Source organism: Anas acuta, chromosome 9, assembly GCF_963932015.1.
Source record: "Anas acuta chromosome 9, bAnaAcu1.1, whole genome shotgun sequence".
Taxonomy (NCBI): domain Eukaryota; kingdom Metazoa; phylum Chordata; class Aves; order Anseriformes; family Anatidae; genus Anas; species Anas acuta.
In genome coordinates, this window is record NC_088987.1 from 1,347,480 (window position 1) to 1,374,036 (window position 26,557).

The 26,557-nt window shown below is 58.7% G+C and overlaps 1 protein-coding gene and 1 long non-coding RNA gene across 3 annotated transcripts in view; both read left to right on the forward strand.

The window, feature by feature from the left end:
- The first annotated feature begins 5,423 nt into the window (after positions 1-5,423).
- KCNAB1 (potassium voltage-gated channel subfamily A regulatory beta subunit 1) overlaps positions 5,424-26,557 on the forward strand; it is a 39,120-nt gene continuing 17,986 nt past the window's right edge. The window contains exon 1 of one of the 2 annotated variants that reach the window (XM_068692939.1): positions 5,424-5,942. In XM_068692939.1, the coding sequence (XP_068549040.1) occupies positions 5,701-5,942 (242 nt within the window). In that variant the 5' untranslated portion in view covers positions 5,424-5,700. Of the gene's footprint in view, positions 5,943-14,753; positions 15,343-26,557 lie in introns of those variants that run through there. The other variant, XM_068692938.1, reaches the window with a different exon arrangement.
- LOC137861294 (uncharacterized) lies at positions 24,832-25,935 on the forward strand. Its single transcript, XR_011099527.1, has 2 exons — positions 24,832-25,069; positions 25,182-25,935. It is a non-coding gene; the product is annotated as an uncharacterized lncRNA (long non-coding RNA).

Genomic DNA, 26,557 nt, shown 5'->3' on the forward strand with positions numbered 1-26,557 from the left:
CCTCTGAGCGGGGGGAAGCACTTAGAGGCTATTATGCACCCTAATGAATCTCTCCCTGATGAGGTTCCAATTACCTTAAGTAGAGGATAGCGTGGAGCGAGATTGCTGCTAGCCTAAAGGCTATCACTGAGACTGCTGCTAATTGGATCCTGCATTTGGAAATTACTTAGCTCCTATGGGACGAAATCCATACGTTCACGCAGCTATCGCTTACAGATATTTTCCAGCTCAATCTGAACCTGTGTAAAGCTCGCCTTTTCCTGCTAAAATCCTCTAAGCAGGGGCTGCCAGGCTGAGTGCTGCCACTTTGTCCTGCTTCAGTCGCTCTGTATGTGTGCAAATAGATTTTGGGTGTGTGTACACAGAGATGAAGAATTTAGGGGAACGCTTATTGAGAAGAGAGTGAGGAATCTGAAATGGTGGGGGGAATTTTAAGAGAATTTCAAGAGGATGGCTTTTAAAGCAATTTTGTCAGCACAGCTGCAGGGCTGATGGATCAGACTTTGCAGAGCTGTGTGGGGACGAGGCACAAGGCATCCCCTGGAAGATGAGAGCACAGACGGCCCCGCACGGCGCGGCGAGGCGCTTGGCAGCCAGCACACGGCGAGCTGAGCCAGCCCTGACAAGGAACCGCTCGAGAGATTTCAAAAAAGGAAAAGAAAAACACGTCTAAAATGCAAACTGGCTGAAGTGTATTAACTCACCATGGAAACCTAAAGCTTCTCCGAGTAGAAAGCGTGGACTGGAGGCTGTTAGAAATGTTTCTCTTATTAAATCTGAAAAATGCTAGGTTGGACCGAAGGGGTGTCTGAGCTGGGGGACAACGCGGTGGGTTGGTGCTGTGCTGCGGGGGGGTGGCAGGCTGGGGGCTGTTCTGCTTTAAATTGTCAACCCCGAGGTTTAGTGCCTGGTTTTTAGGGGCTGTTGTACATCTCAGCGTTGCTGTTTGTTGGTTGTGGATGTGGTGTGGGCTGGTCTACATCTCGGCATTGTTGCTGTTGTTGATGGGTGCTCTGACCTCGCTTCGCTCCAGACCATTCTGGGTTGCACATCTCATACAGCTGAGTGCCGGCAGCGGGGGGATTAAATCCCTCGTGCGGAGGCAGTTGTGCTTTGCAGCCAGCCGGGCTTTTTACCACTGCTCTGGGGAGCGACCCCGTGGGCGTTTTGGGGCCACGCACCCAGCTCGGGGACAGCCGCTGAGATAGAAGCAAAGTGGATGTTACCAAGTGCTCTGAAAGGAGCTACAGGCACCTTCAGCACCTGCAGTACGGATTTTGGCTATAACCTGCGGTGAGTTCCATGCACACAGCTCACACACACACCTTTTTGGAGGCCACATTAGAAGCACACAGCAGCAGGCCCGAGCGGTGCCTGCCCACACCCCACAGCAGCGAGCGGCCCAGCACCGTGCATCAATGTTTAACAGCTCCTGGTGGCTTCGCTTGCAGGCAAGCGATCCTCCTGCATGTTTTATGGGGCGAGCGGGTGTCCTTACCTGGCAGGACGTGCCCGATAGCGTTACCCACCCAGGTGGCACGTTACAGGAACGGCCACGCTGGCGGCAGCGTGCCCTGAGGGGAACAATGCTGCGCCCAGGGAACAAATTGCCAGCAGCTGCTTTTGGAGCAGTTCGCTTCTATAGTGACCGAAACCTGCTCGGGGCCTTGTGGTTGTGTTTCTATGGCTGAGTGAACAATAAACACGGGGCTGGGTGAGCACGATGTCTGTCACACCAAGGTTGAAGGAGTTTAGTTGGCTTTTGTTAGGCAGCTCCCAGGTGAGGGAACTTGAACAGCCCTGGAAGGCTCGAAGCCATGGAGCTATAGAGCAAGTGTGCACTGCCTGGGTTGGTGTAAGGGCTGCTGGAGTTGGTGGAAGCCCTCTCCTTGGGACGTGCTATGTTTAGTGACTAATGAGATGATGTTTTAGCACAGGCACAAAGCTAGGATATTTTAACAGCCCGCAGTTGGAGTTTCTCTGGAACTCTGCACACCTCGGTGTGACTGTTCCAGTGGCACCTCTGCTGAGCAGGCCGGGCAACACGCAGGCTTCTGGGGAAGGGTGATTTTATAGGACTCCTTCCACAGGGGAACGGAGCTGCTTTCTTAAAACACACCTAAAACCATCTTGGTATAACATCGGTAAGAGCCCCAGCTTTGTTCTGGCCTGGCGGGCGGTGGGGTCCCTGCCCCAGCCCGTCACACTGGGGGTCCTGCAGGCCATGGGGGCTCCATGCCCGGCACGGCCCTGGCCCAGCCGAGCTGGTGTGGGTGTGGGGGCACCGAGGCCGCATCCATCGCGGCGCTGAGCCTGCCCACGTGCCTGCCTGTGTGCCCGCAGGGCGAGCACACGTGGGCTCACGTAGGCTGGAGCCCGTCGGGGTATAAAGCTTGAGCGAGCCGGCCCACTTTTCCCTGCTGTCCACCCAGATGCCATGCTTCGAGCAGGTCCCGATCGCACGCCCAGCCCTGCCCAAGCCCATCGGTGGTTTTTCAGAGCTGCCCCCCTTGCTTTTGGCAGACCGAGGCTGCCTCGGTGTGCGTTTCAGCCTGCTGCCACGCAGGACGCCGTACAGATGTTTCCGTGAAGAGGTCGCGGCTCTTCTTTCGGGTTAAGCTCTGCGGCCACATATCTCATTACGGCTTTGTGGCCGGCGTGGGGTTATAGCGGGAGGAAGGCGCGTGCTGGAAATCAGTTTAAACGATTTGAGGGCAGCAGCGGCTCGGCGCTCCCCTCGCCCCGGGGCGAGCCGCGAGGATGCTGGCGGCACGCACGGGCACAGTGGGGAACAAGAACACCGAGGAAGCGCTGAAGCTGAGGAAGCAGTCGGTGCTGTCCCTGGGGAGCCGGGACCGAGCCCCGCGGAGCGGCACCGACAGCGCCAAGGACCCGCGGCTGAAGCCGGCCGCGGCGCAGCAGAGGGCACGGAGGCTGGCGCTGCTGCGGGAGCTGGAGATGAGCTGGTACCTGCGCGTGTGCGAGCTCTCGCACGAGCACACCGTCGCCTACACCACTGGCATGCCGCACAGGTAGGTGACTCCCTGTGCTCAGCACAGGACGGGCTTGTGCTCCTCCAAATAGTAGTATCAGTAGTAGTAGTGATAGTAGTAACAATACAACAACAATAATAGGAAGCTTTTTGTCATTGTGAGTCTGACACTTCCATTTTGGGGGCTTGTTTCCCCTGCATCATGGTGAACGTGACGTAGAGGACTGGGGATTTTGCAGACTCGTTCCTTGGCTTCCCAAACTTCCCAGCCGAACCCACCTGTGAGCATTCAGCCCCATTTCTCACAGCTCTTTTCTTCAAGTGACCGCAATCTGCTCGGACCTGGGCTCAGGTGTGTGAGGACTGTGTGGGTGACACGAGCAGATAGCGTGGAGGTGCTGGCTGCTTCCTTCCTTTCACCCCAGACCCAGGCACGATCTTGATGTCCTCTGGAGTCTGATCTTGCTCCTTTAAAACATTAGGGGATCTCGGCATTAGTGGAAATTAGACGTGCGGCTCTAATCTCTTTCCCAGACTAAGACCCTTAATGAAATAGGACCTAAATACAGGCGGGTGCATGCTGTTGTCTCAGTCCGTCTGTCTCAAGCAGCAGGAGCGTAGGGACGAGCTCTGTTGTGCCTGCTGGGGGTGATTTCAGTGACTGGAGAGAGGGGGGTGTTTGTTCAACACCCTGAGAGAGGAGCCTGCTTCCAGAGGCTGGGCTTCAGCCCGGCTCTGCACAAAGGCACCACAGCAGCAGGGATTTCAGCGTGGAAATACAGCAAAATCCTCCCAAATCTCAGGAATGGGGGTGTTTGACATGCCTGGCACAAACCGAGCCTTGCAGCTGTGCTAGGGCTGAAATTAAATAAAATGCCATCAGAATAAAAATTAGAAATGGGAAAACTTGAACGAAGATTGATAGAAAGCAGTGAGAGGTGGAGAAAGTGTCTAGTAAGTGCAAAACCACCTTGTTGTTTTGTTGTGAAAGGGGGATGGCTTCTGGGAACAGCAAGGTTCTCGTGGTGCTGAGCTATGCAAGTCCCTGAAACCCCAAACTGGTGAACTTATGCCTAAAAACTGCAGAGGAGTTGCAGAAGTATTTCTTTGCCGTTGGCTCATCTTGTTTTAGAGAGAAGCAGAGGGATGTATCTTACAGGAGGTAAAGGAGAAGGGGATTGTTGCAGGAGCTGGGGGTGGGACCAGCCCTCCGCTGGTGCCCCAGCACCCCAACGCCACGCTTGTAGGGAAAGGCTAGCTGGGTAAGCCACATTTCCATGCAGAACTCCTCTCTGTGACATTGAATTATAATCTTTTAAAATATGCTCTTTTCTAGAGATCAGTCCTTGTTTATCTGCTTGGAAAGCTTTACGGATTAGCTGAGTTCATGATATATCCATCACTTGATTATTTAACTTATTTTTCGGATGTATTTGGGATTGAAAGCAGAGTCAGAAAATGGGTTGAGTTTTTAAAACATAAGAGCCCAGAAAATCTGCTTCATGGTGCAGCTCCTGCGCTGGTCTGCTCCCTGGGAGCTGGCCCTGGCCCTGCTGGATTCACCTCGACTGGGGGCTCTGGGTGCCCCCGAGGTTTGCACCATTTCTCCATCACCCCTCAGGGATGCAGAGCCTGGAACCAAGCTCTCTGTTTGCTCTGGTAGCAGCATGGATCAGCTACAGCTGGGGGCAGGGGGAACTCAGCAGGCTGGGCTGTTTCCAGGGCCGAAGGACCACCCTGCTGCTGGATGAGGGGATGATGGAGGGCGTGAGTGGAGACACAAGTGTTCCCTGCTCCTTTCTCACCCCTTTTTTTCCATGCCAGAGACCCCGAACAGCTGCAAAAAGGCATCTCTGATACCATTCAGCTCTTGTTAATAACAAGAGCAGCTTCCCAGCCACCGGTGCTGCAGCTCCTGGGGCCTCCCCTGGCTGCTGGAGGGGCGAGCACCCTCCCTAAACCATGTGCCTGCAGGATCACAGGCAGGCTGCTGCACGGGATGTGCAAATTCGGGTTTCTCAGCTGCCTCCCACGGTCCCTGGAGGAGCATCCTGCAGCCTGAGCCCCCCCGTCCTGTGCCTGTCCCGTGTCAGCAGAGAGCAGCAGCCCCAGGAGCTCGGCTGGCTGCTCCTTCGCCTTTGTTTGCTTCTTACCTGTGTCCTCCTGGGGCTGTGATGGGTAACAGTGAAGCTTGCAGGCCAGTTAACCTGAGCTGTGAGTTTGCAAGATCACAAGAAAACAACAAGTTTTAACGACTTGCATGAGAGGTGCTTGCAGCGTTCATCTGTGCAGCCCGAGGCCTGAAATAAACCCTGTGAGAATATTATTTGTTATGTTCGTCAGCCTTGGACGGAATCCCAAACAAATATTTCTCATTCTCTAAATATAAGACCTGGGAAACAAGGTCAGTGCTCCATTCCCACAGGCAGTCCGTGCCCCTCGAGTGCTCGGCCTTTAGAGGCTGCAGGCGGTGGGACCGAGTGCCGACCCCGGCCGGAGCCCATCTGGGCCCCAGCTAAAACCAGCCCCAACATTGCAATGCCATGAACAACATCGGGGACAGAACCACGGCTGCGTAGTGCCGGGCCGATGCCGTCGTCCCCTGGCCGTGGTGCCATGGCACCGGGCTCCCCGTGCAGCAGGTTTTAAAGAGGGGGCTCCGAGAAGCCCCCACCCAGCGGCTGCGGGGCCAGGCTCCCCCGAGGACCATGCATTTGTACAAACCCGCCTGCGCCGACATCCCCCCGCACAAGCCGAGCTTGCAGAAGCCGAGCGAAGCGCTTCTGAAAGGCAAAAAGCCCAGTGTGGTGCCCAAAATCTGCCCCCCGCTGTGCGGCTGGGCAGGGAAGGCGAGCGGGGCGGCGGAGCTGAAGCAGCTGGAGAAGTTCCTGCACGTGCATGGGCTGTCCCTGCAGGACACTGTCCGCGCGGAGACGGGGATGAAGTACAGGTACTGGGGGTGCCGGGGGGCTGCGTGGGGGGGTCGGCCAAACCTGCAGGATGCTCTCCTGGTGGGTGTCTGGCTGTGTCCTGGAGCCTGTGTGCACCGCCGGGCAGGCTGCTGAAACCCAGCGGTGCCGGCTGCTTGAGGGGCTTCTCTCAGCCAGCTGAGCACCACAAGACATCAGCACGGCCTCGAGCAGTGGTAAATGCACAGGAGCTCTTCTCCTAAAGCTTTGAATTTGGATAGCCATCCATCTCCCCCCGGAGTGTGGCCCTGCAAACCACCCGGCTCCGGCTGTCACCACCTGCAGAGGGTCCCTGAGCGCCTGCCTGGCTTGCAGAGCGCCGTGGTCTCCATCCATCAGAGCCTTCAGCGTGATGAAGGAAAGTGTGCGATTAATTCCTGTTGAAGCTGATGGATTCGGGCAGATCCCTGCTTTTAAGTGTGCGCATCCTTCAGCGTTGAGAGGCAGCTATGAAGCACTGCAGCTCACACACATCGCGGCCCGGAGGAGGAAGGCTCGTGCAGGGCAGTGGGCTGTGCACAGCAGCTCTGATACACTGTGGGGATTTCCCAGTAGTCCTGTTACTGGGCACTCCTGACCCCTATTTTCTGTAGATTTTTGTTCTTCCAGCTTTAGATGGACGAGGCTCTCCCAGGCTTACTGTGGGTGTGAGTGCTTTTCTTCCCCGGTGCGGCTTGGTTCACCCCCAGACCTTTCTTCCAATATCCACAGGTCTGGTCTAAAGACAGCACAGTACAAAATAATTATATATATATATATATATTTATGAAGAGCTATTTAATTATGTGTGAAAAGTAAGGAAGTGTTAACAAGAAGCACTAAATACTCGTAAGCTGGTTTATTTATAGGGTGATTATTTCCTTTCTCTTTCCTTGCTTTAGCAAACACAGCTTAGTTCAGCCTGTTATTGAATAACGGAAAGTGCAGCAGTGCGTTGGCTTATGTTGTTTCTGATGATAATGGTATTTCTCTCAGATGAAACACAATTTGCAAAGCCAATTTGGTGCTTTATTATCCATCGGGGTGCTCGCAGCGCTGCTTTCCTTCGCGCACGCTGTGCTGGGCTGTGAGCCTTTAAAGGCTGAGCCGCGTGGGCTGGGGCTGTCCCCCCGGCTGGTGATCTGTGGCCACACCACCCCTGAACCTCCTGCGGCGATGGGGGGAAGAAAGCAGCACCTGGGCAGCTGCTCCGTGGGATCCTCCAAACCCCCAGGTCCCAGCACACCCCGCATCCTGCACTGGGATCCTGCGGGCATCCTGTGCATTGGGGCTGGGCATCAGGAAAAAATTATCTCTTGTAAGGATGCTCAGACACTGGAGCAGGTCTCCTAGGGAGGCTGTCGGTGCCCCAGGCCTGTCAGCGTTCAGGTGTTTGGATCACGCCCTCAATAACGTGCTTTAATTTTGGTTAGCCCTCAGGAGGTCCGGCAGGTGGGCACCATGGTGTGTGACAGTCCCTTCCAACAGAGCTCCCCCGGGAGAGGCAGGGCAGCGTTTTGCTTCACTGAGCAGCCTGAAGGATGGGTTTGATCTGTTTGAGAGAAGAAATCAAAAGTGGGAATAACAAGTCAGTTTTTGTGATGGAAGCAGGACTGCGGCAGAGTTGCTGTGGCTGTGGGGGTGTCCGCAGCCCCCCAGGGAAAGGGATTGGGAAATTGAGGCTGAGCCTGGCTGCCTGCGGCTGCCGGGTGCTGGGCGGTGGGAGGATGTGGCCACAGCTCAGCTGTGAGCCCGCAGCTGGGAACGTTTAATGGGGAAAAAATCACAAGGGCTGTGCTCACCTACAGCGCCGCCGAACCGCTCCGGCTCCTCGGGAAGGAGAGCGTGGGTTTATTCATGAAAGGTCTGTGGAAATGTCAGCCCAGCGGCAGACACAAAGGCAAACACCGTTTTAAATACGTGACGTGCTTAACAGCAGCGCTGGTGGTGATAATTTGATGGGAGCTGGCGTTTCGTGTCCTGCCTCCTGTGCCGGCCTCCCCATTTCCAGGGGACCCGGTTAGCGGTGAGCAGAGGGCTCTGCGTGGAGGAACCATCCCGCGGGGCGATCGGGCAGGCTCTCGGTCAGGGAAAGGATGACAGGCAGGGATTACAGCAGATGTGCTTAAAATCAGGCTGCAGAAAGCAACGCGCTGTCTGCAGTAATGCGGGATCCAGGGGGATGCAAATGAAATTTCTGGACAGCAGGCGTAAAGCACGGGGAGAGCTTCCCTCGCATCTTGTAATTAAACCGGGGACCTCGTTGTCGTGCTCTGGGTGCCAAAAGCATGAATGTGCTCAGAACATTATTAGATGTGAGTCTAGGCCACCGAGGGCTGCCGAGCACAAAGGGCTGGATTTATCCTCTAGCACAGCAAATTTTTGAGTCGCCGCTGGCAGAAAGCAGAGGGGATGCACAGGGAGAGGCGTCGCTGCGCCTTCCTCCAGCTCCTCACAGCCCATTCCCAGCGCCTGCCCCGGCACTGCCTGGTGCTTCGTGTGACGCCTTGCCCGGGCTGGCAGCTGCTCGTGCAAGAGGAGGCGGCTGGAAGCACGCTCACCAGTCCCTGTTTGTCCTCCTGGGTTTGTGTTCCTGCCCCCGTGGAGCTGCTGTGGAGGAGGGGGATTTGGAGGAAGCAATTTTCATTACCCGCGCACCCGGGCTGCATTGGGCAGGCTCGTTTCAGGCAATGGGCTTTAAAACATTTAATCACTAGATGGCAAAATGCACGAGAGCACTGAGCGTGGTCCCGTAATCCTGCGCTGTAATCCGCACCTGATCTGCTCATTCCCGGTGCAGCTGCATCACATTTATGGGGATCTGGCTTATCCCGTTCAGAGCTTCCCAATTCCTGTGCCGCATGACCGCGAGAGCCGCACCCAGCTGGGCCCTTTGTTCACCACCAGCTGTAATATTTCAGGAGTGGTTTTTTAATTTTAAAATCCATTCAAACTTCCCTGCCCGCTCTCTGTCCATCGGTGGTTGCAGATATTCCCATGCTGAGCCTTTTTCCCGACGCTTAGCTTCCCCCTGCTGCTCCCGTTACCTTCCCGCAGCTCCTGCCCGTGAACTACCGGGGGAGGCGGTGGTGAAAGCAGCAGCTGCGTGTGGGTGAGGCTGCGGCAGGGCACCCACGGGTGTGTTCAGCAGCTGCATCCTTCCCCCATAAAGCAAGAAACAGGGGCTCACCCCGGCACAGAGGGAGCTGAGGGGGGGTTTTGCAGCAGGAGGAGCCCTCCAGCCGCACACGGTGCCGGCTGTCGGAGCGCATCGGTGCCAGCAGCGACGTGTGTGCACGTGCCCATGCCCACGTGCCCATGTCCACGTGCATGCACACCCACATCTGCACACACGTTTCCCCCAGCAGCGCTCTGCTCCAAAGCCCTCTGAGCTCAGCCCAGCTCCCGCATCTGTTCCCACATCCGTAACCAGGCTGCGAGGAAGCTCCGTGCCGCCCTGCCCTCCTGCCACGGCCACCCACACCTCTGGGGAAGGCTCCTGGTGCCACAGCTGCTTGGCTGGCATGGATGGTGATTCAAATTTTGTCTTCCCTGTCTGTAGCTGTAACAGAAAATCGCTGCCAAACTTCCCCTGCCTGCAGAGCCCCTGCTCCTGCTGGCAGTTTGTGCCCTTGCTGCCGTGCCCTGCGCACCTCCGTGGCCTGGAGCACCCATCCATGGCCGCACAGCTCCGGGTGCTGCGCAGCCACCCCTCCTCTGCCAGCTGCCGGCATCGCTGCTGTGCTCCAGGCGTTATCCTGTGGGAAATGATCGTCCCCAGGGCTGTGCCAAGGCTTGGATGAGTGCCCCTGTGCAGCGGTTGCCAGCAGGCTGGGAGCGGGGCTCTGCGCCGCCGGCCACGGAGCGCGCCCCGTCACGAGGGCTCCCGGTTTGTCCTCCCAGATGGCTGCGGTTCAGATGGAATAAAAATTGATCATGGTCCTCGTGCAAATCCCGGGCTGATGCAATAGCAGCCGTTCTGCTTGGCTTCATTTAAGGAAACAGCCCAGCGCAGCGGCAGCTGCTCTTTCAAAGTCCCTCTCCCCTCCGGCGGGTTCTTCTTCACCCAGCACTGAACGGGAGCCGAGCAGGGGATGCTTTGCACCGGTCCTTGGGTCAGAAGTTGTTTTTATTTTACAATTTGAAGAACAACTGACCGAAATGCACCAGCTTGCCCCATGTTTCTCGCCCATGGGGAGGTGCGGCCGTGCGGGTGGCACCGCGGGCAGCGGGCTGTGCGCTGCGGCCGCCTGCAGGAGCTGGGGGAGGCCGACTTGAAAGGCAACTTTGTTCTCTCCTGCAGCTCCAGTGCCTGCTGCAGGCCTGCTGCCGGCTGATAAGCTTTTTTTTTTTTTTTTTTTTTTTTAATTTTCAGTGCTCGGTTTCATCACAGCTTGGCTTCATCCCCGCTCCAGCAAGACTTGAGAAGGCGACGCTGCGGCGTCTGTGTCACTCCAGCAGCGCAGACGCTGCCTGGCGCGGGGAGGTTGCGAAGTCCTCGGGGAGCGTGTCCAAATGCTCCGGAGACAGCTCTGAAACCAGCAGCTGTCCAGGCACGCTGGGAAAAGGGACCTGAATAAATCTCAGGGTAGCTGCAGTCGAGGTGATAACTGCTGAGAGGGGAAAAAAAAAAATAGAAAAGGAAAGGGACAAAAGAGAGAAATGGTGGAGCAGGGTGGGTTGCAGCAGGTAAAAGGCAGAGCACGAGCCCTGGCATGGCTTGGGCAGCTGGAGTGAAAGGCAAGGTCTCCGTGGCGTTTCCCGTGGGTTTCCCGTGTCAGACAGGACGTTTGCCATGGGGCTCGTGGTCGGAACAAAGTTCTGGGAGCTGCAGCGTCTCGCACAGCTCGCCCCTGCTCTGAGCCCCTGCCAGCGCATCTCAGATCAGAAGTTATTGGCAATAATTAGTCATCCATCTGCTGTAGTGCGTCCCGGGAAGGACGGAGCGGAGCTGTTTATTATTCAGCTCTGGAGACTCAGACCTTAGCAACATATTTCTTTATATAAGTTAATTTGGAGTTTTAAAGCTGTTACAAATTATGCCGGGGTGGGATTTGACGCATATGGATGGCAGAATAATGTACGTAATTGCCTGGAATTTACTATTCAATAAGCAGAGACAAGCTGAACAACACACTGGGCTGAGCTTTATTTGGAATACATCGATTAATCACGCGGGGCGAGGATCCTGGGGAAAAAAGCTGCCTTTTCTGTGTGCGTGGTCTAGTGCACGGCAAAGGGTTGGCCACACGCTGCCAGCCCCGTGCACCTCGCTGCCTCCTGCGGGGCTGTTTTACTGCCAGCAACACACCGACTGCCCTGCCCTGCCCACCAGATCTGCTGGTACCAGGGCTACACAGCCCAGGGACAAAAGCAAAAAATCCCTTTTGTGTGGAGCAGAGGCTGGAGTCAGCACTTTTTACTGGTGTGCTCCAGGAGAGCCAGATCGGGCTTGAAATACGGCCTGAAGTCCGTCCAACGTTTCAGATAATCAGACAGAAAAAGCGTTCTGGCACGTCTCAGCATCTGAACGAGGCCGAGCTGCTCCGTACAGCTCTGAGGGCTTTAAGCGGGTGCATTAAAATAACGCTCGTTGCCAGAGCCCGTCTTGGATGGCCATGGCTTTCGGTCACCTGAAGCATCGAGCAGATAAAATGGGAAAATTGACTTTCCTGTATTGAAACGGGGAGCAGCGCAGTGCCTGGGGCCGTGGACACGGCTGGGGGTGTTTGCCATCTGTGGGAAAGTGGCCAGGTATTTGACCTGGGCACCCCATTGAGCTGGAGGATCCTTGCAGAGCCCTTCTGTGCCGGGGCTGCAGGCAGCAGTGGGCGCTGCAGCATCCCTCGGGGGCCTGCTGCTGCTTTCCCCAGCTTTGGGAAATGGTAGGGAATTGGGCACATTTTCCCCTTCAGTGCTACTTATTTTTAAAAACCTGTTTCTGTAGGACAGCCGCGTGCAGCTGTGGCATCCTGCTGGCCTCCTGCTCAGCTCTGATTAGAATTAACCCAAACTACGGTATTTTCATGCCGGTTTTGATTTGTTTATCTTTTCTTCCCTCCCTGAAGAACCTGTAACACAGCTCACAGAGGCCAGCAGAAACGCCTGGTGCCATCCTCCCCTGCTGCCCATGGAGCACGGGGCACCCGCGCTGCCATGCTGCCAGGGCTGAGTGCTGAAAATCTGCTGCAAAGATGATTTTTAACTGAAAATATTTAATGGGAATTTGGATGAGTCTTCCTCAAGTGCAATTACGAATGCAAATTTAAGTTTTCCACAGGAAACTGAGATCAGCCCCGTGTTTTTGTCCTGCAGCTCGTTTCCTTATCGAGCCCCCAGCTCCAGCTCCGGGGCTTTCCTCTGCTCCCCTGGGTGGCTCCGCTCACCGTGCACGCTTGTTATCTCGCCCGTGTACGTATCAGACCAATTTAGGGAGATGTAACGGGACTGCTGCCATCAGAAGTAATTAGCCCAGCGGGAAACCTGCTCTCAAGCAGCTCTGAGATGGAGAGGAATGGCTGAGAGATGAGCACGGACTGTTTGCAGCCAGAGCTCCCCACGGCCTGGTGAAACTTGTGCTGGGAGGTAACACGAAACTTCAGTGAGCGTGTCCTGCTGTGCTAAGGCACATTGCCCTGCGGAAACCTGGCGGTGGAGGATTTGGGGTGATGCACAAAGACAGTTCCCATAAAGGCTGGGAACTGGGTGGGCAGAGCTCTGCGAGTGCCAGGGCTGCACTCTGTGGCAGGATCATGCCACGGCTGCGGTGCTGGGGGAGTTTTTTGACCTTCCGTGCAGCTTTCTGAGGTTAATGCGATCCAACTGTATGGCACGCAAAGTCCCGCCGAGCACCTGTCAAACTGTCCAAGGTGGTTAAAGCTATATTATGAGCGCCAAAATCATATCAGTAGCGTGCCTGCCGCCGGCTGCTTTCCCTGTCTGGCTGCGTTTTGCCAGCCGTGACCCTGCCCTGGGCACAGGGGCAGGCACGGTGCTGCCTGCAATGTGTCCAGGGCTTTGTTCTCCACCATTCTCCGCTCTTTTTTGCTGCTTTCTTCTCCCCAGGTCCTGTATCCAGCACGCAGTTACAGGCGGTGAGAGGTGCAGCGGGGCAGCCGCGCTCTCCAGCTCCCTTTTCCCTGTGCAGAGCAGACAAAAGCTGCAGACACAGCAGCGATGGCCACAGCACAGTGCAGCGCCTGGGACCTGAGGGCTGCGGTGCACTCGATGCTAGCAGCCAGGCTGCGTGCAGGTTTTGTCCTCGTGCACAAAACCCTCTCTTGTAGCTGAGCGATTCCCCACAGCTCCCCTGGGACATGCGCCCATGTCCCACGGCGCAGCGCAGGGAGGTGCCAGGCAGCTTTGGAGGGAGCAGGGCAAGGCCCAGGCTGTGCAATTAAAGCTGTGGGTAGCTGGGCAGTGTCACCACGCCAATATTCACACCGCCACGGGGAGCACTGGTGGCCGTCAGCTTATAATTGTGCCCGGCATCGCCGTGGCATCGGGAGCAAAGAACTGGAGCTGCCCCCAGCAGCAGTGGCCTGGGACATGTGGGGGCGGTGTTATGGCAATAGTCCTCTTGCTGCTGTGTTGTTAAGCTTATATAATTATTTCGGGGGTATTTTGAAATATAAATTCAATTCCTGCAGCACCGAGTAATCATGTGAGTAAGGAGTTGCTACTCCCCCCGGTATATGATATCTGTATCTATACAGTCACAATTTAAATAAAATACAGCTCAGCTGAACATAACTCCGCGTATTGCTGGAGAGGAAGACTACAAGCGAGGAAACTTTGCCGAGGGGCTTGTGTGACATTGGTGCTGGCTGGGGCTGCGCTCACTGCTCTGCTAAGTCGCTGCCTTCTCTTGGCAGTGAAGGATTTCAGTTAAAGAGCTTAAAACGGCTGAGATGGCATCGTTATTTGTGACCCGGATCGCTTCAGATGTGGCTTTAGGCAACCCTTGGTTGCAGATTTTTGGCATGTCTGCATAAGGATTTAGCCTGTAAAACCTGGGGGGCTGTGGCTGGGGGCAGCCACGTGGAGCTGGCGCTGCTGGGGGCTGGTGCACGGGGCTGCCAGGGGGAAAGGAGGGCATTGGCTTTAGGGTTTTTCTAAATGGGGGCTGATGACCTTGTGCTGAGCGAGGCCCTTCCAAGCTGAACAACCTTTGGTCCGAGAGCAGTCCCATCGGGAGCGGATCCTTCTCTCCTTGGAGCCCCTCGGTGCGAGGGGCGTGGGGAGAGGTGGCGATGGCCCCGGGGCTTGTGGCTCCCGGGGTCACACTTTGGGGTATTTTAGGGCATTTATTTGTGGTCTACGGCACTAAGCTATCGATGATGTGTGTAGGAACTGGTCTGAAGCTGGGTCTTGTGTGTGCAGAGGTCTGGCAGCTCAGTCCCATTCCTTAGCGTTGAGTTCACCCCCAAATTCAGGCCTCGCGGGGAGGGGTCCACCCCCCAGACGCGCACCCGCCGGCAGGCAGGGGGGCTCTGCTCACGGCTGGGGGGCTGTGGCTGTGCCGTACGATCCGCTATCGATCAGCTATCGGAAATCACCGGGAAGCGATTCCTCCACAGCTCCCCAACACCCCCTGCCCCGGGACGCGCGGTGCGGGGGGGTCCGGCCCCGGGCTGAGACTGGGACCCCCGGCACTACCCCTAGGGGCTTGCAGGGGGAACAACGCGGTGCTGGGGGGCTCTGCCCGGCTCTGCCCGGCTCGGCACGCCTCCTGCCGCCCTCCCCCTCGTTCTTCGCCTTCCCCTCCCCTCCCTCCGCGTCACGCCGCCCCTCGCCGCTGCCGGGAGCCGCCTGCAGCCGGGAGCAGCGCCCGGCGGGGACAACCGAGGGGCCCAGCCCGGGCGGGGGGCACCGGGGGAGGACCGGGGGGGGGGAGCCCCGCAGCGCTGCGGAGCCTGCGGCACAGCCGGGGGGGGCAGAGCCGGGTAGGGCAGAGCCGAGCCGGGCAGCGCAGGGGCAGGGGAAGGGGAAGGGGCAGGGGCAGGGGGAGGCGGCTGCCGGCCGCGGGGTCGCGCCCCGATGTCGCCCCGAGCCCCGGACTAGGAGGCGGCGGTGCCCGAGGAGCGGCCCCGAGCCCCCGCCGCGCCCCGCTCGCCTCGGCCCGGCTCGGCCCCGGGGGTCCCGGGGGGGGGGTCCCGGGGGGCAGCTCCGTCGGGGCGCGATGCAAGTGTCCATCGCCTGCACGGAGCACAGCCTGAAGAGCCGCAATGGGGAGGAGAGGCTCAGCGGCAAGCAGAGCGCCGCCGCCCCCAACGTGGTGAGCGCGGCCCGGGCCAAATTTCGGACGGTGGCGATCATCGCCCGCAGCCTGGGCACCTTCACCCCCCAGCACCACATCTCGCTCAAGGAGTCCACCGCCAAGCAGACTGGCATGAAATACAGGTAAGGGGCCGCCGCTCCCCCTCCGGGTGTCCCCCCCTCCCCCGGGTCCCCAGCGGCCGGCGATGGACCCGTGCCCCCCGGCGGAACCCCGCAGGATGCGTTTTGGGGCTGGGGCGCGTCCCCGTGGCGCGCTGCGAAGCCCCCAGCCCGTGCCGGCTGCGAGCAATCCCCGTGAATTCGCAGCGCTGGCGTTAAGATGGTTTCCGCAGAGCACTCCGCTTAATGAGCAGGAAGAGCAATTAGCGGAGAGTGGTTTGAGGCTGGCCGGGAAAAGTTCTCCGGTGCAGCAGGCGTGGGGCGAGGGAAGCGCCTGCCCCCGGTGCCGCTCCGTCCTGAGCATCACGCAGACTTCCCGGCCGGGGTGCGGAGCAGGGAGGGGGCGAGAGCCAATTTAAGTGAAATGCAGGAGAAAACCGTCAGCCTTCCCCCAGAACACCGCGTGCATCGCGCATTTCTGTCGCTCCCAGCCCGGGAAGGGCAGACAACAAAGGGCTGCAGCTTCTCCCCGAAACGCGCCGTGCGGGGCTGCCACACCTTGGGCTGGAATCGGGAGGCTCACGCTGCCTCTGCCGGTGGCTTTCTCCTGTTCTGGACATCCCTTTGGTCAGCAGTGCCTGGCGGTGTGGCCGGGGCAGTGTCCGACCCATGCCTGCCCCAGGACCCCCACCCACACGCAGGGGCTGTGGGGCTGCGGCCGGTGCTGCGGTGGCCGCGCTGGGCAGGCGGGGTGGTGCTGGGCACTGCTCCGGGCTGGCTCCCAGCACGGCTGCACGAAGTCCGGCTGCACGTGCAGCTCACACGGTGTAGGCAGCGTGGCTGTTACACAAATTGCCATAGGCAGGGTGGGGGAAGATGGAGCAGGGGGGATGCCGGAGCGCTGGTGCCGTCCTCCGGCAACTTTCCCCGGGGGCCGTGCCCCCCCTGCTCCTGCAGCACAGCAGCAGCGAAACCTGCCGTGTCTTGGACCCCAGAGCACGGTCAGGGCTGTGATCTGTTACCGAGTCTCAGCTCCTGCTCGTTAGGCTTACGGGCGCTGCGTACTAATTGTCAGCAGTTCTCTCTGCCCGTGTCCCCAGGGCTCCCCCAATTACCGCCACGCGGGGTGGCTGCAGCTCCCTGCTGCCCGCAGGACACGGCCACCCCTGCAGCCTGGCGAAGTTGGGCCTCTGTAAATCATCCCTGGCTTATTCCTAGATAAGATTTCAATCGCAGAGACTGAATTCTCCAGCTGGCATTCGGCACGGCTCTGACAGCTCCCCCGGCTCCGGCTGCGTGAGACCTGGGGGATTGCATCAGGAATAGCATCGCGTTTGTGACAAGGCTGATGTTTTATCTTTATGACTAATCCCTGGTTCTGCTCCTAAATCTCTCCATATCTAGAGAAGATTTCTCCCCCAAGAGAAGCAGGGCAGGGGAAATTGGAGAAAGAGCTGACTAAACCTCCCGGCTCAGCTGTGGTGCTGCTGGATCGAGATAACCTTTGGTTGGGGAAGGCGCCTTGCGACAGTGCCGGGGCTGATATTTTGTGTTCTCCTCCGGTTCCTCAATCCGAGGGAAATTCGGTGCCTGGAGAAGCCAAAGAGCTTTTCCCAGTGGCTGCAACAGCAACGCTGCGAAGTCCTCAGCTCCCTTTTGTCAAGCTGAAGTCTTTCCCAGCGCATTTTCTGCTTGCATTATGTCACTGCTGACAAGCTTTACAATGTGTGCCACCTAAAATTACACGCTAGTTAAAATGCCTCTCGCTCGGTGCTAAAAATAGAGAAACCTGCCCCCTTCCCCCCCCCCATCCCCAGTGAGACCCTGCGCAGAAGATGGGGGTGCTGCGGCCGAATGGGGCGCGGGGCATGGGGACAGCCCGGGTGGGGACAGGGATGGGGACAAGGACGGCGGGCGGTGGGGAGAGCAGTCCTGCCCTGCCGGGGGGATGTGCAGGGAGGTGGTGACAGCGTGAGTGACGGGGCGGTGGGGGTGGCAGAGCCGGCTTTTCGTCAAGCGGCTCGTTTCTGGCTTTGCTCCAGATGAGAGAGCAAATTGGCGTGCAGAACACAAAGCTCGCCGGGTTGCATGCGTCCTTTGGGGAATATCTGCAAATATTGGGATTCAGGTGTGTTCCCGCGAGGGCGAGCCAGCCTCTGTGTTTGCTTTGCTCCGTCTCCTTTCCTTGCCTTCGGAGCAGATCGTGGCATCAACTGGGCATCGAGGCGGTGGGAACCCAGCCCCTGCGTGCGCAGGAGCCCACGTGCAAAGGAGCCCACGTGCGGCCGTGCTGCGGGGCTGCGTGTGCTGCCCGTGGCTCAGAACGGGCTTCCCCGGGTGCCACCTCTGCGTCACCGCCGGTGACACGCTGCTGCCTGCGGAGGTGTGGAGGTGCCCGGGGGCTGCATCCTGCCCGGGGGCTCGGGGAGGGCGCTGGGGATCGCCTGGAGCCTGGCCTGGAGCTCGGTGTGGCTGCGGTGGTGCAGCCTGCTGCATTGTCCCTGCGAACAAAGGGCACACTGCATCCCAAAGGATGCTCTCGGCACGGGAGGAGGGGGGGCAGGCTGGGGGTTCAGCCCTTTTGGAGGTGGCACACTGGGTTCTCCTCCCTCCTCGTTTGCCTCTTTTTTTCCTAATTGTACCTCCCAGCCCAGGCCAAGCTGTCCGTGAGGCTGTGCCCCAGCCCCGATCCTGGCACACACCACGAGCAGACACCGTGCCCAGCAGGGTGCCATCAGCCCTGTGCAGGGCAGCACTCGAGTTGGGGGCTGAAACAAAACACTTTTTAACTGCAAACACGGGCAAGTGGAGTTCACCGTGCGCATTTGCCCCATGGCTGGCTCTGAGCCACGGGCACGGGCTGGGGAAGGGCAGAGCACCCGTGTGCCCGGCTGGAAGATGTGCTGCGTGCTCAGCTCCCTGCTGGCTCACGGGCTGGTCCTGAAGCCCCATGTGCTTACAGGCAGCCCTGCAGGGTGGCCCGAGCATTTTTCCCTTCTGTGCTTTCTTTTTCTGGCTCCTTGCCTGGGTGCTGCTGCTTTCCAGGCTGCAGAGCTCCGTCCTGCGAGCTCCGTCCTGCGAGCTCCCGAACCGGCACAGAAGGAGGCAGGAGGCGAGGGGGAGAGGAGCGGGACCCGGGGACACCACGGGCCCTTCCCCAGGCACAACCCCATGCACAGGGAGCGGGGAGACGGGGCTCCTGCTGCTGGGGCTGAGGGGGTGCTGTGGGACCCTCCTGTGGGGCACCGAGGCAGTGCCCTGGCCAAATTCCCGCGGAGATAATTGTGTTCCTCCAGCTGAGAATTCCTCCACAGTTTGGAGGTGTTTTTCTTCGCTGCGTGCCCGAGACCGTGGGTTCTTGTGGGAGCTGTGTTAAGGAGCTGCTGATGCGCTCGGTGCGGTGGTGGGCGGCCGTGGGCCACGGGGGATGCGGTGGGCGCCGCGCTGCCCTCCCCACGGGCTGCCCTGCGCCCTGCCCACCGCCCACCTGCAGCGAGGGGCACAAAACAGGACCGAGGCGCCCTACCCTCTAATCCAAACCCATATCCACGAGCGAACACGATTAAAAACTCTCTCCCACAGTTATCCCCACCCGAGCAGGCAGCGCCGCCCTGGGGCATCGTCCCCCCCCCCCGGCACCCATTCGCCAGCAGCTCCTTCCCCTCCTTCAGACACGCACCGGGGGACCTGGGGGCTACAACACGAAGCGAGCTGCTTTTATTCCAGCTGCTGCAGAAGCATTGCCTCAGTAATGTGGGAGTTGCGGCTGTGTGTGCAGGTGCCGGGCAGCGTGCGTGGAGGGGCAGCGGTGCACGAGCGGGGCTCAGCCAAACACATCGGGGTGGGGACACACGGGGGGTCCGTGGTGCTTCTGGAGGGGCAGGGGGTTCCTCGCAGGCCTTCGGGACCCCAGTCTCCCATTTTCCTATTTCTTGCTGCAAACATTCACCCCAATGACTACCCCGTGTATTTCGGAGCTCATGGTTTTTGCAGCAATTACGAGTGGCTTTAAGCGCCGGCGTGAAATAGCCCAATTATTCTGCTAGAAAATTGCGTATTATTTCGGTAGGTCTCTTCAAATCAGGTTTGTTTTTATGGTTCACGGACTGCTCTTCGCTTTATTGCTCTAAGCCAAGAGTACTCCAGTGAGCAGAGAGGGTTTACCCTGCAGTTCAGCACGCATTTGCCCTCAGGACTGCAGCTTTTAATGGGCACAAAGGAGGGAGGAACAGCTCAAAGATGGGGAAAAGGCAACCGGCTGAGTAAACAAAATCGGAGCTGATTTGTGCTGCCGTGAAGGCCCTGATGGTGTCTGACAGAGAACTGGGACATCCCCTCCCGGAGCCACACACAAATAGTGGGTGACACCCCCCACCCCAGCAGGACGTCCCCATCGGCACTGGGTGCCTGTCACCTGCCTGCACCTCGTGCCACCAGAGGTGTCCCCTGCGGCGGGGCTGGAGCAGGCTGGGTGGCTGCGGGACACCTCTGGCACCAGGCAGCACGTGCTGGCTCTCCGGGTCGCTTCTCGGAATTACCAGGGTGAATGCTTGCTAAAACTGGTCCCGGGCTGCTCCTTTTTTGGACTTTTTTCCATTTAGAGGCTGCATTACGACATTAATTGAATGCCTAAATGGATGGAAGAGAAGAGGTGATGTAGAAACACCGCTGGCTTAATGGCTAGTGAAGCGCACAGTTTTACACATTTTAAAACTATTATTTTAGCGTGGCTGCTCCGGCAGGATCCAAATTGAATTCCAGGCAGGCTTATTGCTGAGCTACATTGCCCCGGCACGCTGCAGGCTGCAGGCACAGCGCGGTCAGAGCCCCCTTGGCACCCGGAGGCGGTGCTGTGTGGCTGCTGTGCGCAGGGTGCTGGGGATGGGGGCACCCATGGGGGCTCCTGGGGGGCTCCTGGGGGCCGGCAGCGCCGTGTGCCTGCCAGCAGCGCCCCGCGCTTGGCTGCGGCCCATTCAGCTCCCCTTATCTGCATGTCGGTGCGTCATCCGCAACTTTCCTAAGGAGGCAGCCAAAAAAAATTCTGGGGAATTTCAGCGAAGATGGCCACCTACGCACCCGGTGGCCCTGCGAGTAACGGAGATGATTTGGAAAGTGTGACGGGAGCCAAGGGAGGGGGCACAGATGCCATTTAGACATCTGCCGGTCCCCGCGCTGCCTGCGCCTCGGCTCTGCCTCGCCTGATGCCAAGCCGGTGCTCCCACCTCCCGGCACCCGCCTCCTCGCTTGGCGGCTGGTTTGCAGCTGATGGAGCCTCTCCTCTCCTCTCCTCTCCTCTCCTCTCCTCTCCTCTCCTCTCCTCTCCTCTCCTCTCCTCTCCTCTCCTCTCCTCTCCTCTCCTCTCCTCTCCTCTCCTCTCCTCTCCTCTCCTCTCCTCTCCTCTCCTCTCCTCTCCTCTCCTCTCCTCTCCTCTCCTCTCCTCTCCTCTCCTCTCCTCTCCTCTCCTCTCCTCTCCTCTCCTCTCCTCTCCTCTCCTCTCCTCTCCTCTCCTCTCCTCTCCTCTCCTGCAGCTATTTCGTTCAGCCGTGCCCCCCGTTTTGTATCTCTGGCTCAATGCTTAGTGCCCGTGCAGCGGCTCACGCACAGCGGTGGGAGCCACCACCGCCTCCCCAGCCCCCGTGGGGAGGCAAAAAGGGGACAGAGAGAGCTCGGGATCCTCCTGGTGAGCGTGGACCCTACAGGAACCCCGCTGCCCTGGTGCCTGGGACCCTGCTGCCCGCCCAGCGTGCTGTGCCAGCCGAGCCCAGCCATGGATCTCAGGTTTTTGCCGCCCAGAAATCCTTTTCCGCCCCTGCCTGGCTGGGCACGGAGCTGGATTCACACCCCCAGCGAGCTGTGATTCCTCCTGGAGCACCTGCAGCGGGCTGCGGGGACCAGCGGGGCTGGAATCGGCTCCAGCTGGGTTTGCAGCACCGCAGGCAGGAGGGATGGCACAGCACAGGCAGCGGCTGCCAGGCAGCAGCCCCAGCACGTCAGGCACCGGGGCTGGGCCGTAACGCAGCTGGGGGAGTGCTGGTGCTCAGCCAAGGCGCCCAGAGCTCGTTCCCAGCACTCCGGCGGCTTCTGCAGCTCCGTGTGCTCCTCTGTGCCCCTCACCGGCAGAGAAACTGTTCCCGAGGGGGGCACCTGGCATGAGTGTCTGCAGTACATGAGGGAGGGGGGTACCCCTGTGCCTGCAGCTCTCCGGCTCGAGGGGTGCCCTCAGCTCCTTTGCCCGACCCGAGCAGCCCCAGTTGCAGGCACCCTCAGACACGGGGAACGTTTCTGGGGCACCGGCAGGAGCGTGGCTCACAGTAGAGTGAGGGAACATTCTTTTAAGGCTTGGTTTAAAAACCACGGCCCTTGCTTTCCAGAGTCAAAGGTTTTCACCTCTTTTCCCGCAGTAACCCACTTTACGGGCAGAACGTGGTGCTGCCTGGAGATGGAGGAACAGGGCCGGGGCCGATGGGGCGTTGCGGTGTTTTTGCAGGATTACAGGGGGTGAAGCAGGGTGCCGTGGGCTCTGGGCTCTGCATCCACCCGTGGCTGTCGCCTGCCGAGGCCGTGCCGGTGCCCAGACCTGCACAGAGCCCCTCGCTTCGCTGTCTCTGCGGCAGTGAGCGGTTTTAAAATCCATGAGGGAGTGGAAAGCCGAGGTTCTGCATCGCTGCAATTACTGCTAATACGGGCTGTAATTTAAGGGAAACTGCTGTGCATGTTGTGAAGTGTTTTGTTCACAAAATGGGAGTCAGAAACCATTATTTTTCTCCCTTCCCACCCACACCACTTAGAGACGCCCCTCGCACCAGCAGAGCTCGCTGGAGGGGCACCCAGCAATTTCCGAAACTCTGCAGCTCTTTTTGAGCTGATGAGGCAAGATTAAATCTGAGGGGAGAGGCAGGAAAGCGCTGGAGTTAATTAAAGAAGAGAATTAACACGTCTGCGCTGCCTTGCCCTGTGCCAGCAGCAGAGCTCACTCGCACCCGGGGCTGTTGCGGCGCGCTGAGCCGCGACAAGCGGTGCTCACGGGGAACGGGGACGCTCAGAAATGCTGAGAGCAGGGATCCCAGCAGGCTGGCGGGTGCCAGTTCCCCTTGGGACGGGGTGAGGCTGGGCCAACATCGCTTCCCCACAGCACCCATGGGAGCACAAAGCGCCCTCGGTGCCGCGGCAGGGCGGGAGGCCTGCGCCCAGCTGTGCCGGGGCGGCACCGGGGTCCCCAGCGGAGCGTTTTGCACTGCCAGCAAGCAGCCGGTGCCGTGCTCCCAGCCAAGTTGTGTTTTTTTTTTTTTTTTCCTGCAGACTCTGCCTGCAAAGTTGTCAGCGAGCTGCCAGCCTCCCGGGCTGCGAGGAGGCCGGCGGAGGGAAGCAGGAGCCTCAAACCAGCCGGCGAAGCGCCGGGCTGGTGTTTGGGGAGGGCTGCGAGGGCTGAGCCCCCCCTGCTCCCTCCTGCACACTCCAGATTTCTCCTGCTGCCCACTTCATTAAAAGAGGAGGTGGAGAAGTCTGGGCTGAGCTGGAGCTGGAGCTGGGGGAGCAAAACCCCAGGGCTGCAGCCTGCCAGGCGGGCATGGGGTTGTGCATCCTCAGCTCCGGGAGCGCACGAGGTGCCACCAGGGTTGCAGGAGTTCTGCAGCAGGAAGGAAGAAGCAGGCTTGGAAAAGTGCTGGGGACTGGGAAGAGCTTGGAGGGGAACTCGCCCCGCAGAGATTTGGCGTTACAGGGGGGCGAGAAGCAGGGCTTGGCACGGAGGGGGAGGTGGCCAGAGCCCAGTGCCCGGCGAGAGGCTCGGAGCCCGTGCTGGAGGGGAGAGCAACGTGGGGTGGGCTTTGCTTTTGCCAGGTCTGGCTGGGACGTGCAGCACTGCTTTTTCAGGGAGCAAATTACATATTTTATTCATTTTCTGTGCAAAAAGGAGCTGTTCTGAAGCAATAATGGGGATGTTTCTAAGCAACGTTGTTTTCCCACTGCAAGCTTCAGGAACGGTGACATTTTTGTACATTTTGGTAACAATGAGCCGAACCGCCCGCTGTTTGCACACAGGAGAGCCTTGCCTTGCTTCTCCCAACTTTGCCCACCCGGGTGGCTCGGGGATCTTTAGCCCCAGCCCTGGGCTCACCCTATACAGATGTTCACGGGCACGGGGTGCTGGGATGCTGCAGGGCAGCAGGGCTGGGTGGGGGCCTCCAGGAGGACCCAGGAGGTCACCCCGAGGGGTCCTGGCCCAGGCAGGACGCGTCTCCTCCACCCAGCACTTCTGGTGGGGGTTGGCTGCTGCGGGCACAAGCTCCAGGACAGGGCAATGGAGCTGGGGGGAGCTGGGGGTGGGAGAAGGGAAGAGCAGCACAGTTGGGTTTCTGTGGAGCTCGTCGGTTGTTCTTCGTGGGTGTGGAAATGCTTCAGTCGCTCTGGGTGTGGTGGTGCATAGAATTGTTAGAAAACTTGTGTTCTTCCTTAAAAATAAGCTTTTTTCTGTCTCATTCCTGATAGATAGATAGGTGGATGGATGGATGGATGGATGGATGGATGGATGGATGGATGGATGGATGGATGGATGGATGGATGGGTGGATGGATGGATGGGTGGATGGATGGATGGATGGGTGGATGGATGGATGGGTGGATGGATGGATGGGTGGATGGATGGATGGATGGATGGATGGATGGATGGATGGGTGGATGGATGGATGGGTGGATGGATGGATGGATGGATGGATGGATGGATGGATGGATGGATGGATGGGTGGATGGATGGATGGGTGGATGGATGGATGGATGGATGGATGGATGGATGGATGGATGGATGGATGGATGGATGGGTGGATGGATGGATGGGTGGATGGATGGATGGATGGGTGGATGGATGGATGGATGGATGGATGGATGGATGGATGGATGGATGGGTGGATGGGTGGATGGAAAGACGGATGGATAGGAATACAGATGGGTCGGTTCCCCTCACCACATTGTTCACCTGGGGCCATTGGAAGCTGATCTTTAACCAGATTCAGAAGCAAAGCTGCTCAGCACCCCCAGCTCCCGAGCCCCCTGGCTGTCCCTGCTCTGTAGGTTCACGCTCTTTGTTCTCCACCTCTCCCAAACACGAGGCTGCTTTGAGCCATTTGCAGCAGGGTTTACGCAGGGCCCCCCCCGTAACTCCCAGTGCTGGCCCCCAGGGAGCTGGGGATGGGGCAGGGAGCCCCCCAGGGCCGTGCTGCTCCTTGGGGGGAGCTGGCAGAGGGAGGTGGGCAAAAAGCGAGCATTAAGGGATGGGAACGTGGTGCTGCTTTGGGGACCGCCTGCTGAGCCTGCCCCCACTCCCCATGGGCCACCTGCAAGGGCGAGAGGTGGTCGGTGGGGTGGCTTTGGGGTGTTTTTTGGATAAGCAGCGTGTGCTTTCTTCCGATTGCTTTGTCCCTTCGCCATCGCAGGAAGCAGCTGCGGGTTAATTAGTTGATTAAGCAGCGCAGGAGGCTCAGACCATAAATCACTGCCAGAAGGGGCTGCAGGTGTGGGCTGCCTTGTGTAGGAGAGCTGCTTGTGGGGGCACGAGGAGGGGGGTGCGGGGCTCCTGGGGGGCTGCCTGGGCTGGGTGCCCCCCTGGCTGTGGGGTGAGCTGGGCTGGGGGCACCCAGGGGAGCTGGGGGCAGTGTTGGTGTGGGATATGGGGCTGTTCCCCATGGGGTGGCTGCCTCTGGCACCGCAGCCACCGCTGGGTGCTCCTACCCATTTCCCTGTGCTAGAGTTAATTAAAAGTGAGTAATTACAATTGCTTTCTGCCCCGTGCCACAGGAGACAAGTGCCACTCCTGCCATATGGCATGGGCTGCTCCTCAGGCACGTTCTCTCCCCCTCTCCTTTAATTAAGGATGCCGCCAGCTCTGGATGTCCCCAGGATGTGACCGAGCACCTCGCCGCTGCCCAGGCTGGGCCCCGCGCAGCAGCCCGTGAAGGGAGCAATGAATCACAGATCCCTTTGGGTCCCGCTCGGCTCTGCCTGCACCGTCAGCGCTTCCCCTTCGGAGGAAATAATTAAGCTAAAAGTTGCCATAAAGCACGTGAAGGAGGGGCTGGCTGGAGGCAGGGGGCAGCCCGTGTGCAGGAGGGGCTGTCCTCGGGGGGCACGAGGCTTCCAAAAGCAAGGGGGGAGCTTCCCAACCTCCTCGTGTCCCCGTGTGTCCAGCTGCAGCCAGCGGTGGGGGGGGGCTTGGTTCCCATCGTGTGCCCTTGCAGGAGTGCAGCGGGCTCGGCATTGCCGCGTGCTCAAATTATCCTCGCTTTTCAGCGCCAAATATTCATCTCCGTTTTCAGCCCTCTTGTCTTTTTACCTAAAATTAACATTTATTTCAGACATAATCTAACCTGCCTGCAGTGCCGCGTTACAAAGAGCGCTCCCCTGGGAAGGGATTTCAGCCTCCTTTGTTCCCGAGGTTCCTGAAAAAAGGTGATTTTTCCCCCCAAATCCTCACAGGCAGCCGTTATCCCGGGTGCCTCTCGTTACCCTGTCTCTGCTCTGTGTTTCCTGCTGGATGTATTATTCCCCCTCTGCCCATTTCTGTTGCTTTTTGACTTCCTGATGCTGAACCAGAAAGCTCCTGAGGTCAGGAGCTGCCGTCTTTGCCTTTCTCATGAATCACAATCGTGGCCTCAGCCGCGCAGTGAGCGATTCTCACACATCCCTCAAATCCTGCACCTCTCCGCCTCCTGTTTCTCCTGCTTTCGCTCATTATTTCTCTCGCAGCAAAATGGCTAACAAGCAAAATATTTTTTTTTTTTTCCCCCCACTTTTGCAGAAAGGAAAGGTTTTTGCTTATTCAGGCTTATTCAGCATCCCAGGCAGGTCCAGACCCAAATCATCTTTCATGAGGATAATTTTGCGTGCGTTAAAAAGCTGAACTGCGTGGCAGGTTCTTGGCTTTGTTGGTTGTCCCCCTGCAGTTACAAATGAACAGCGCTTTCCCGTCAGCCCTGCGGACTTCGAGAAGGTTTTTCCATGTGGAAATTCCTCCTTCCACCCTGGGTGCTGCATGGCCAGAGGGGCTGTGCCAAGCTGTGCCGTGCCGTGCCTCTCCTGAGCCTCCGGTGGGTCACCGGGGTGAACCTGATGGCACGGGTACGTCCCTGGGAGCCGAGCGTGCCCTCGCCTTCAAGAAGCCTGGTCCAGGGAAACTCCTGCCCTGCTCGTGTGCTGCTCCTGTGTATTCCTGACAGCATCACAGAGCTGCAAGCTGTGCTGTCGGGGAG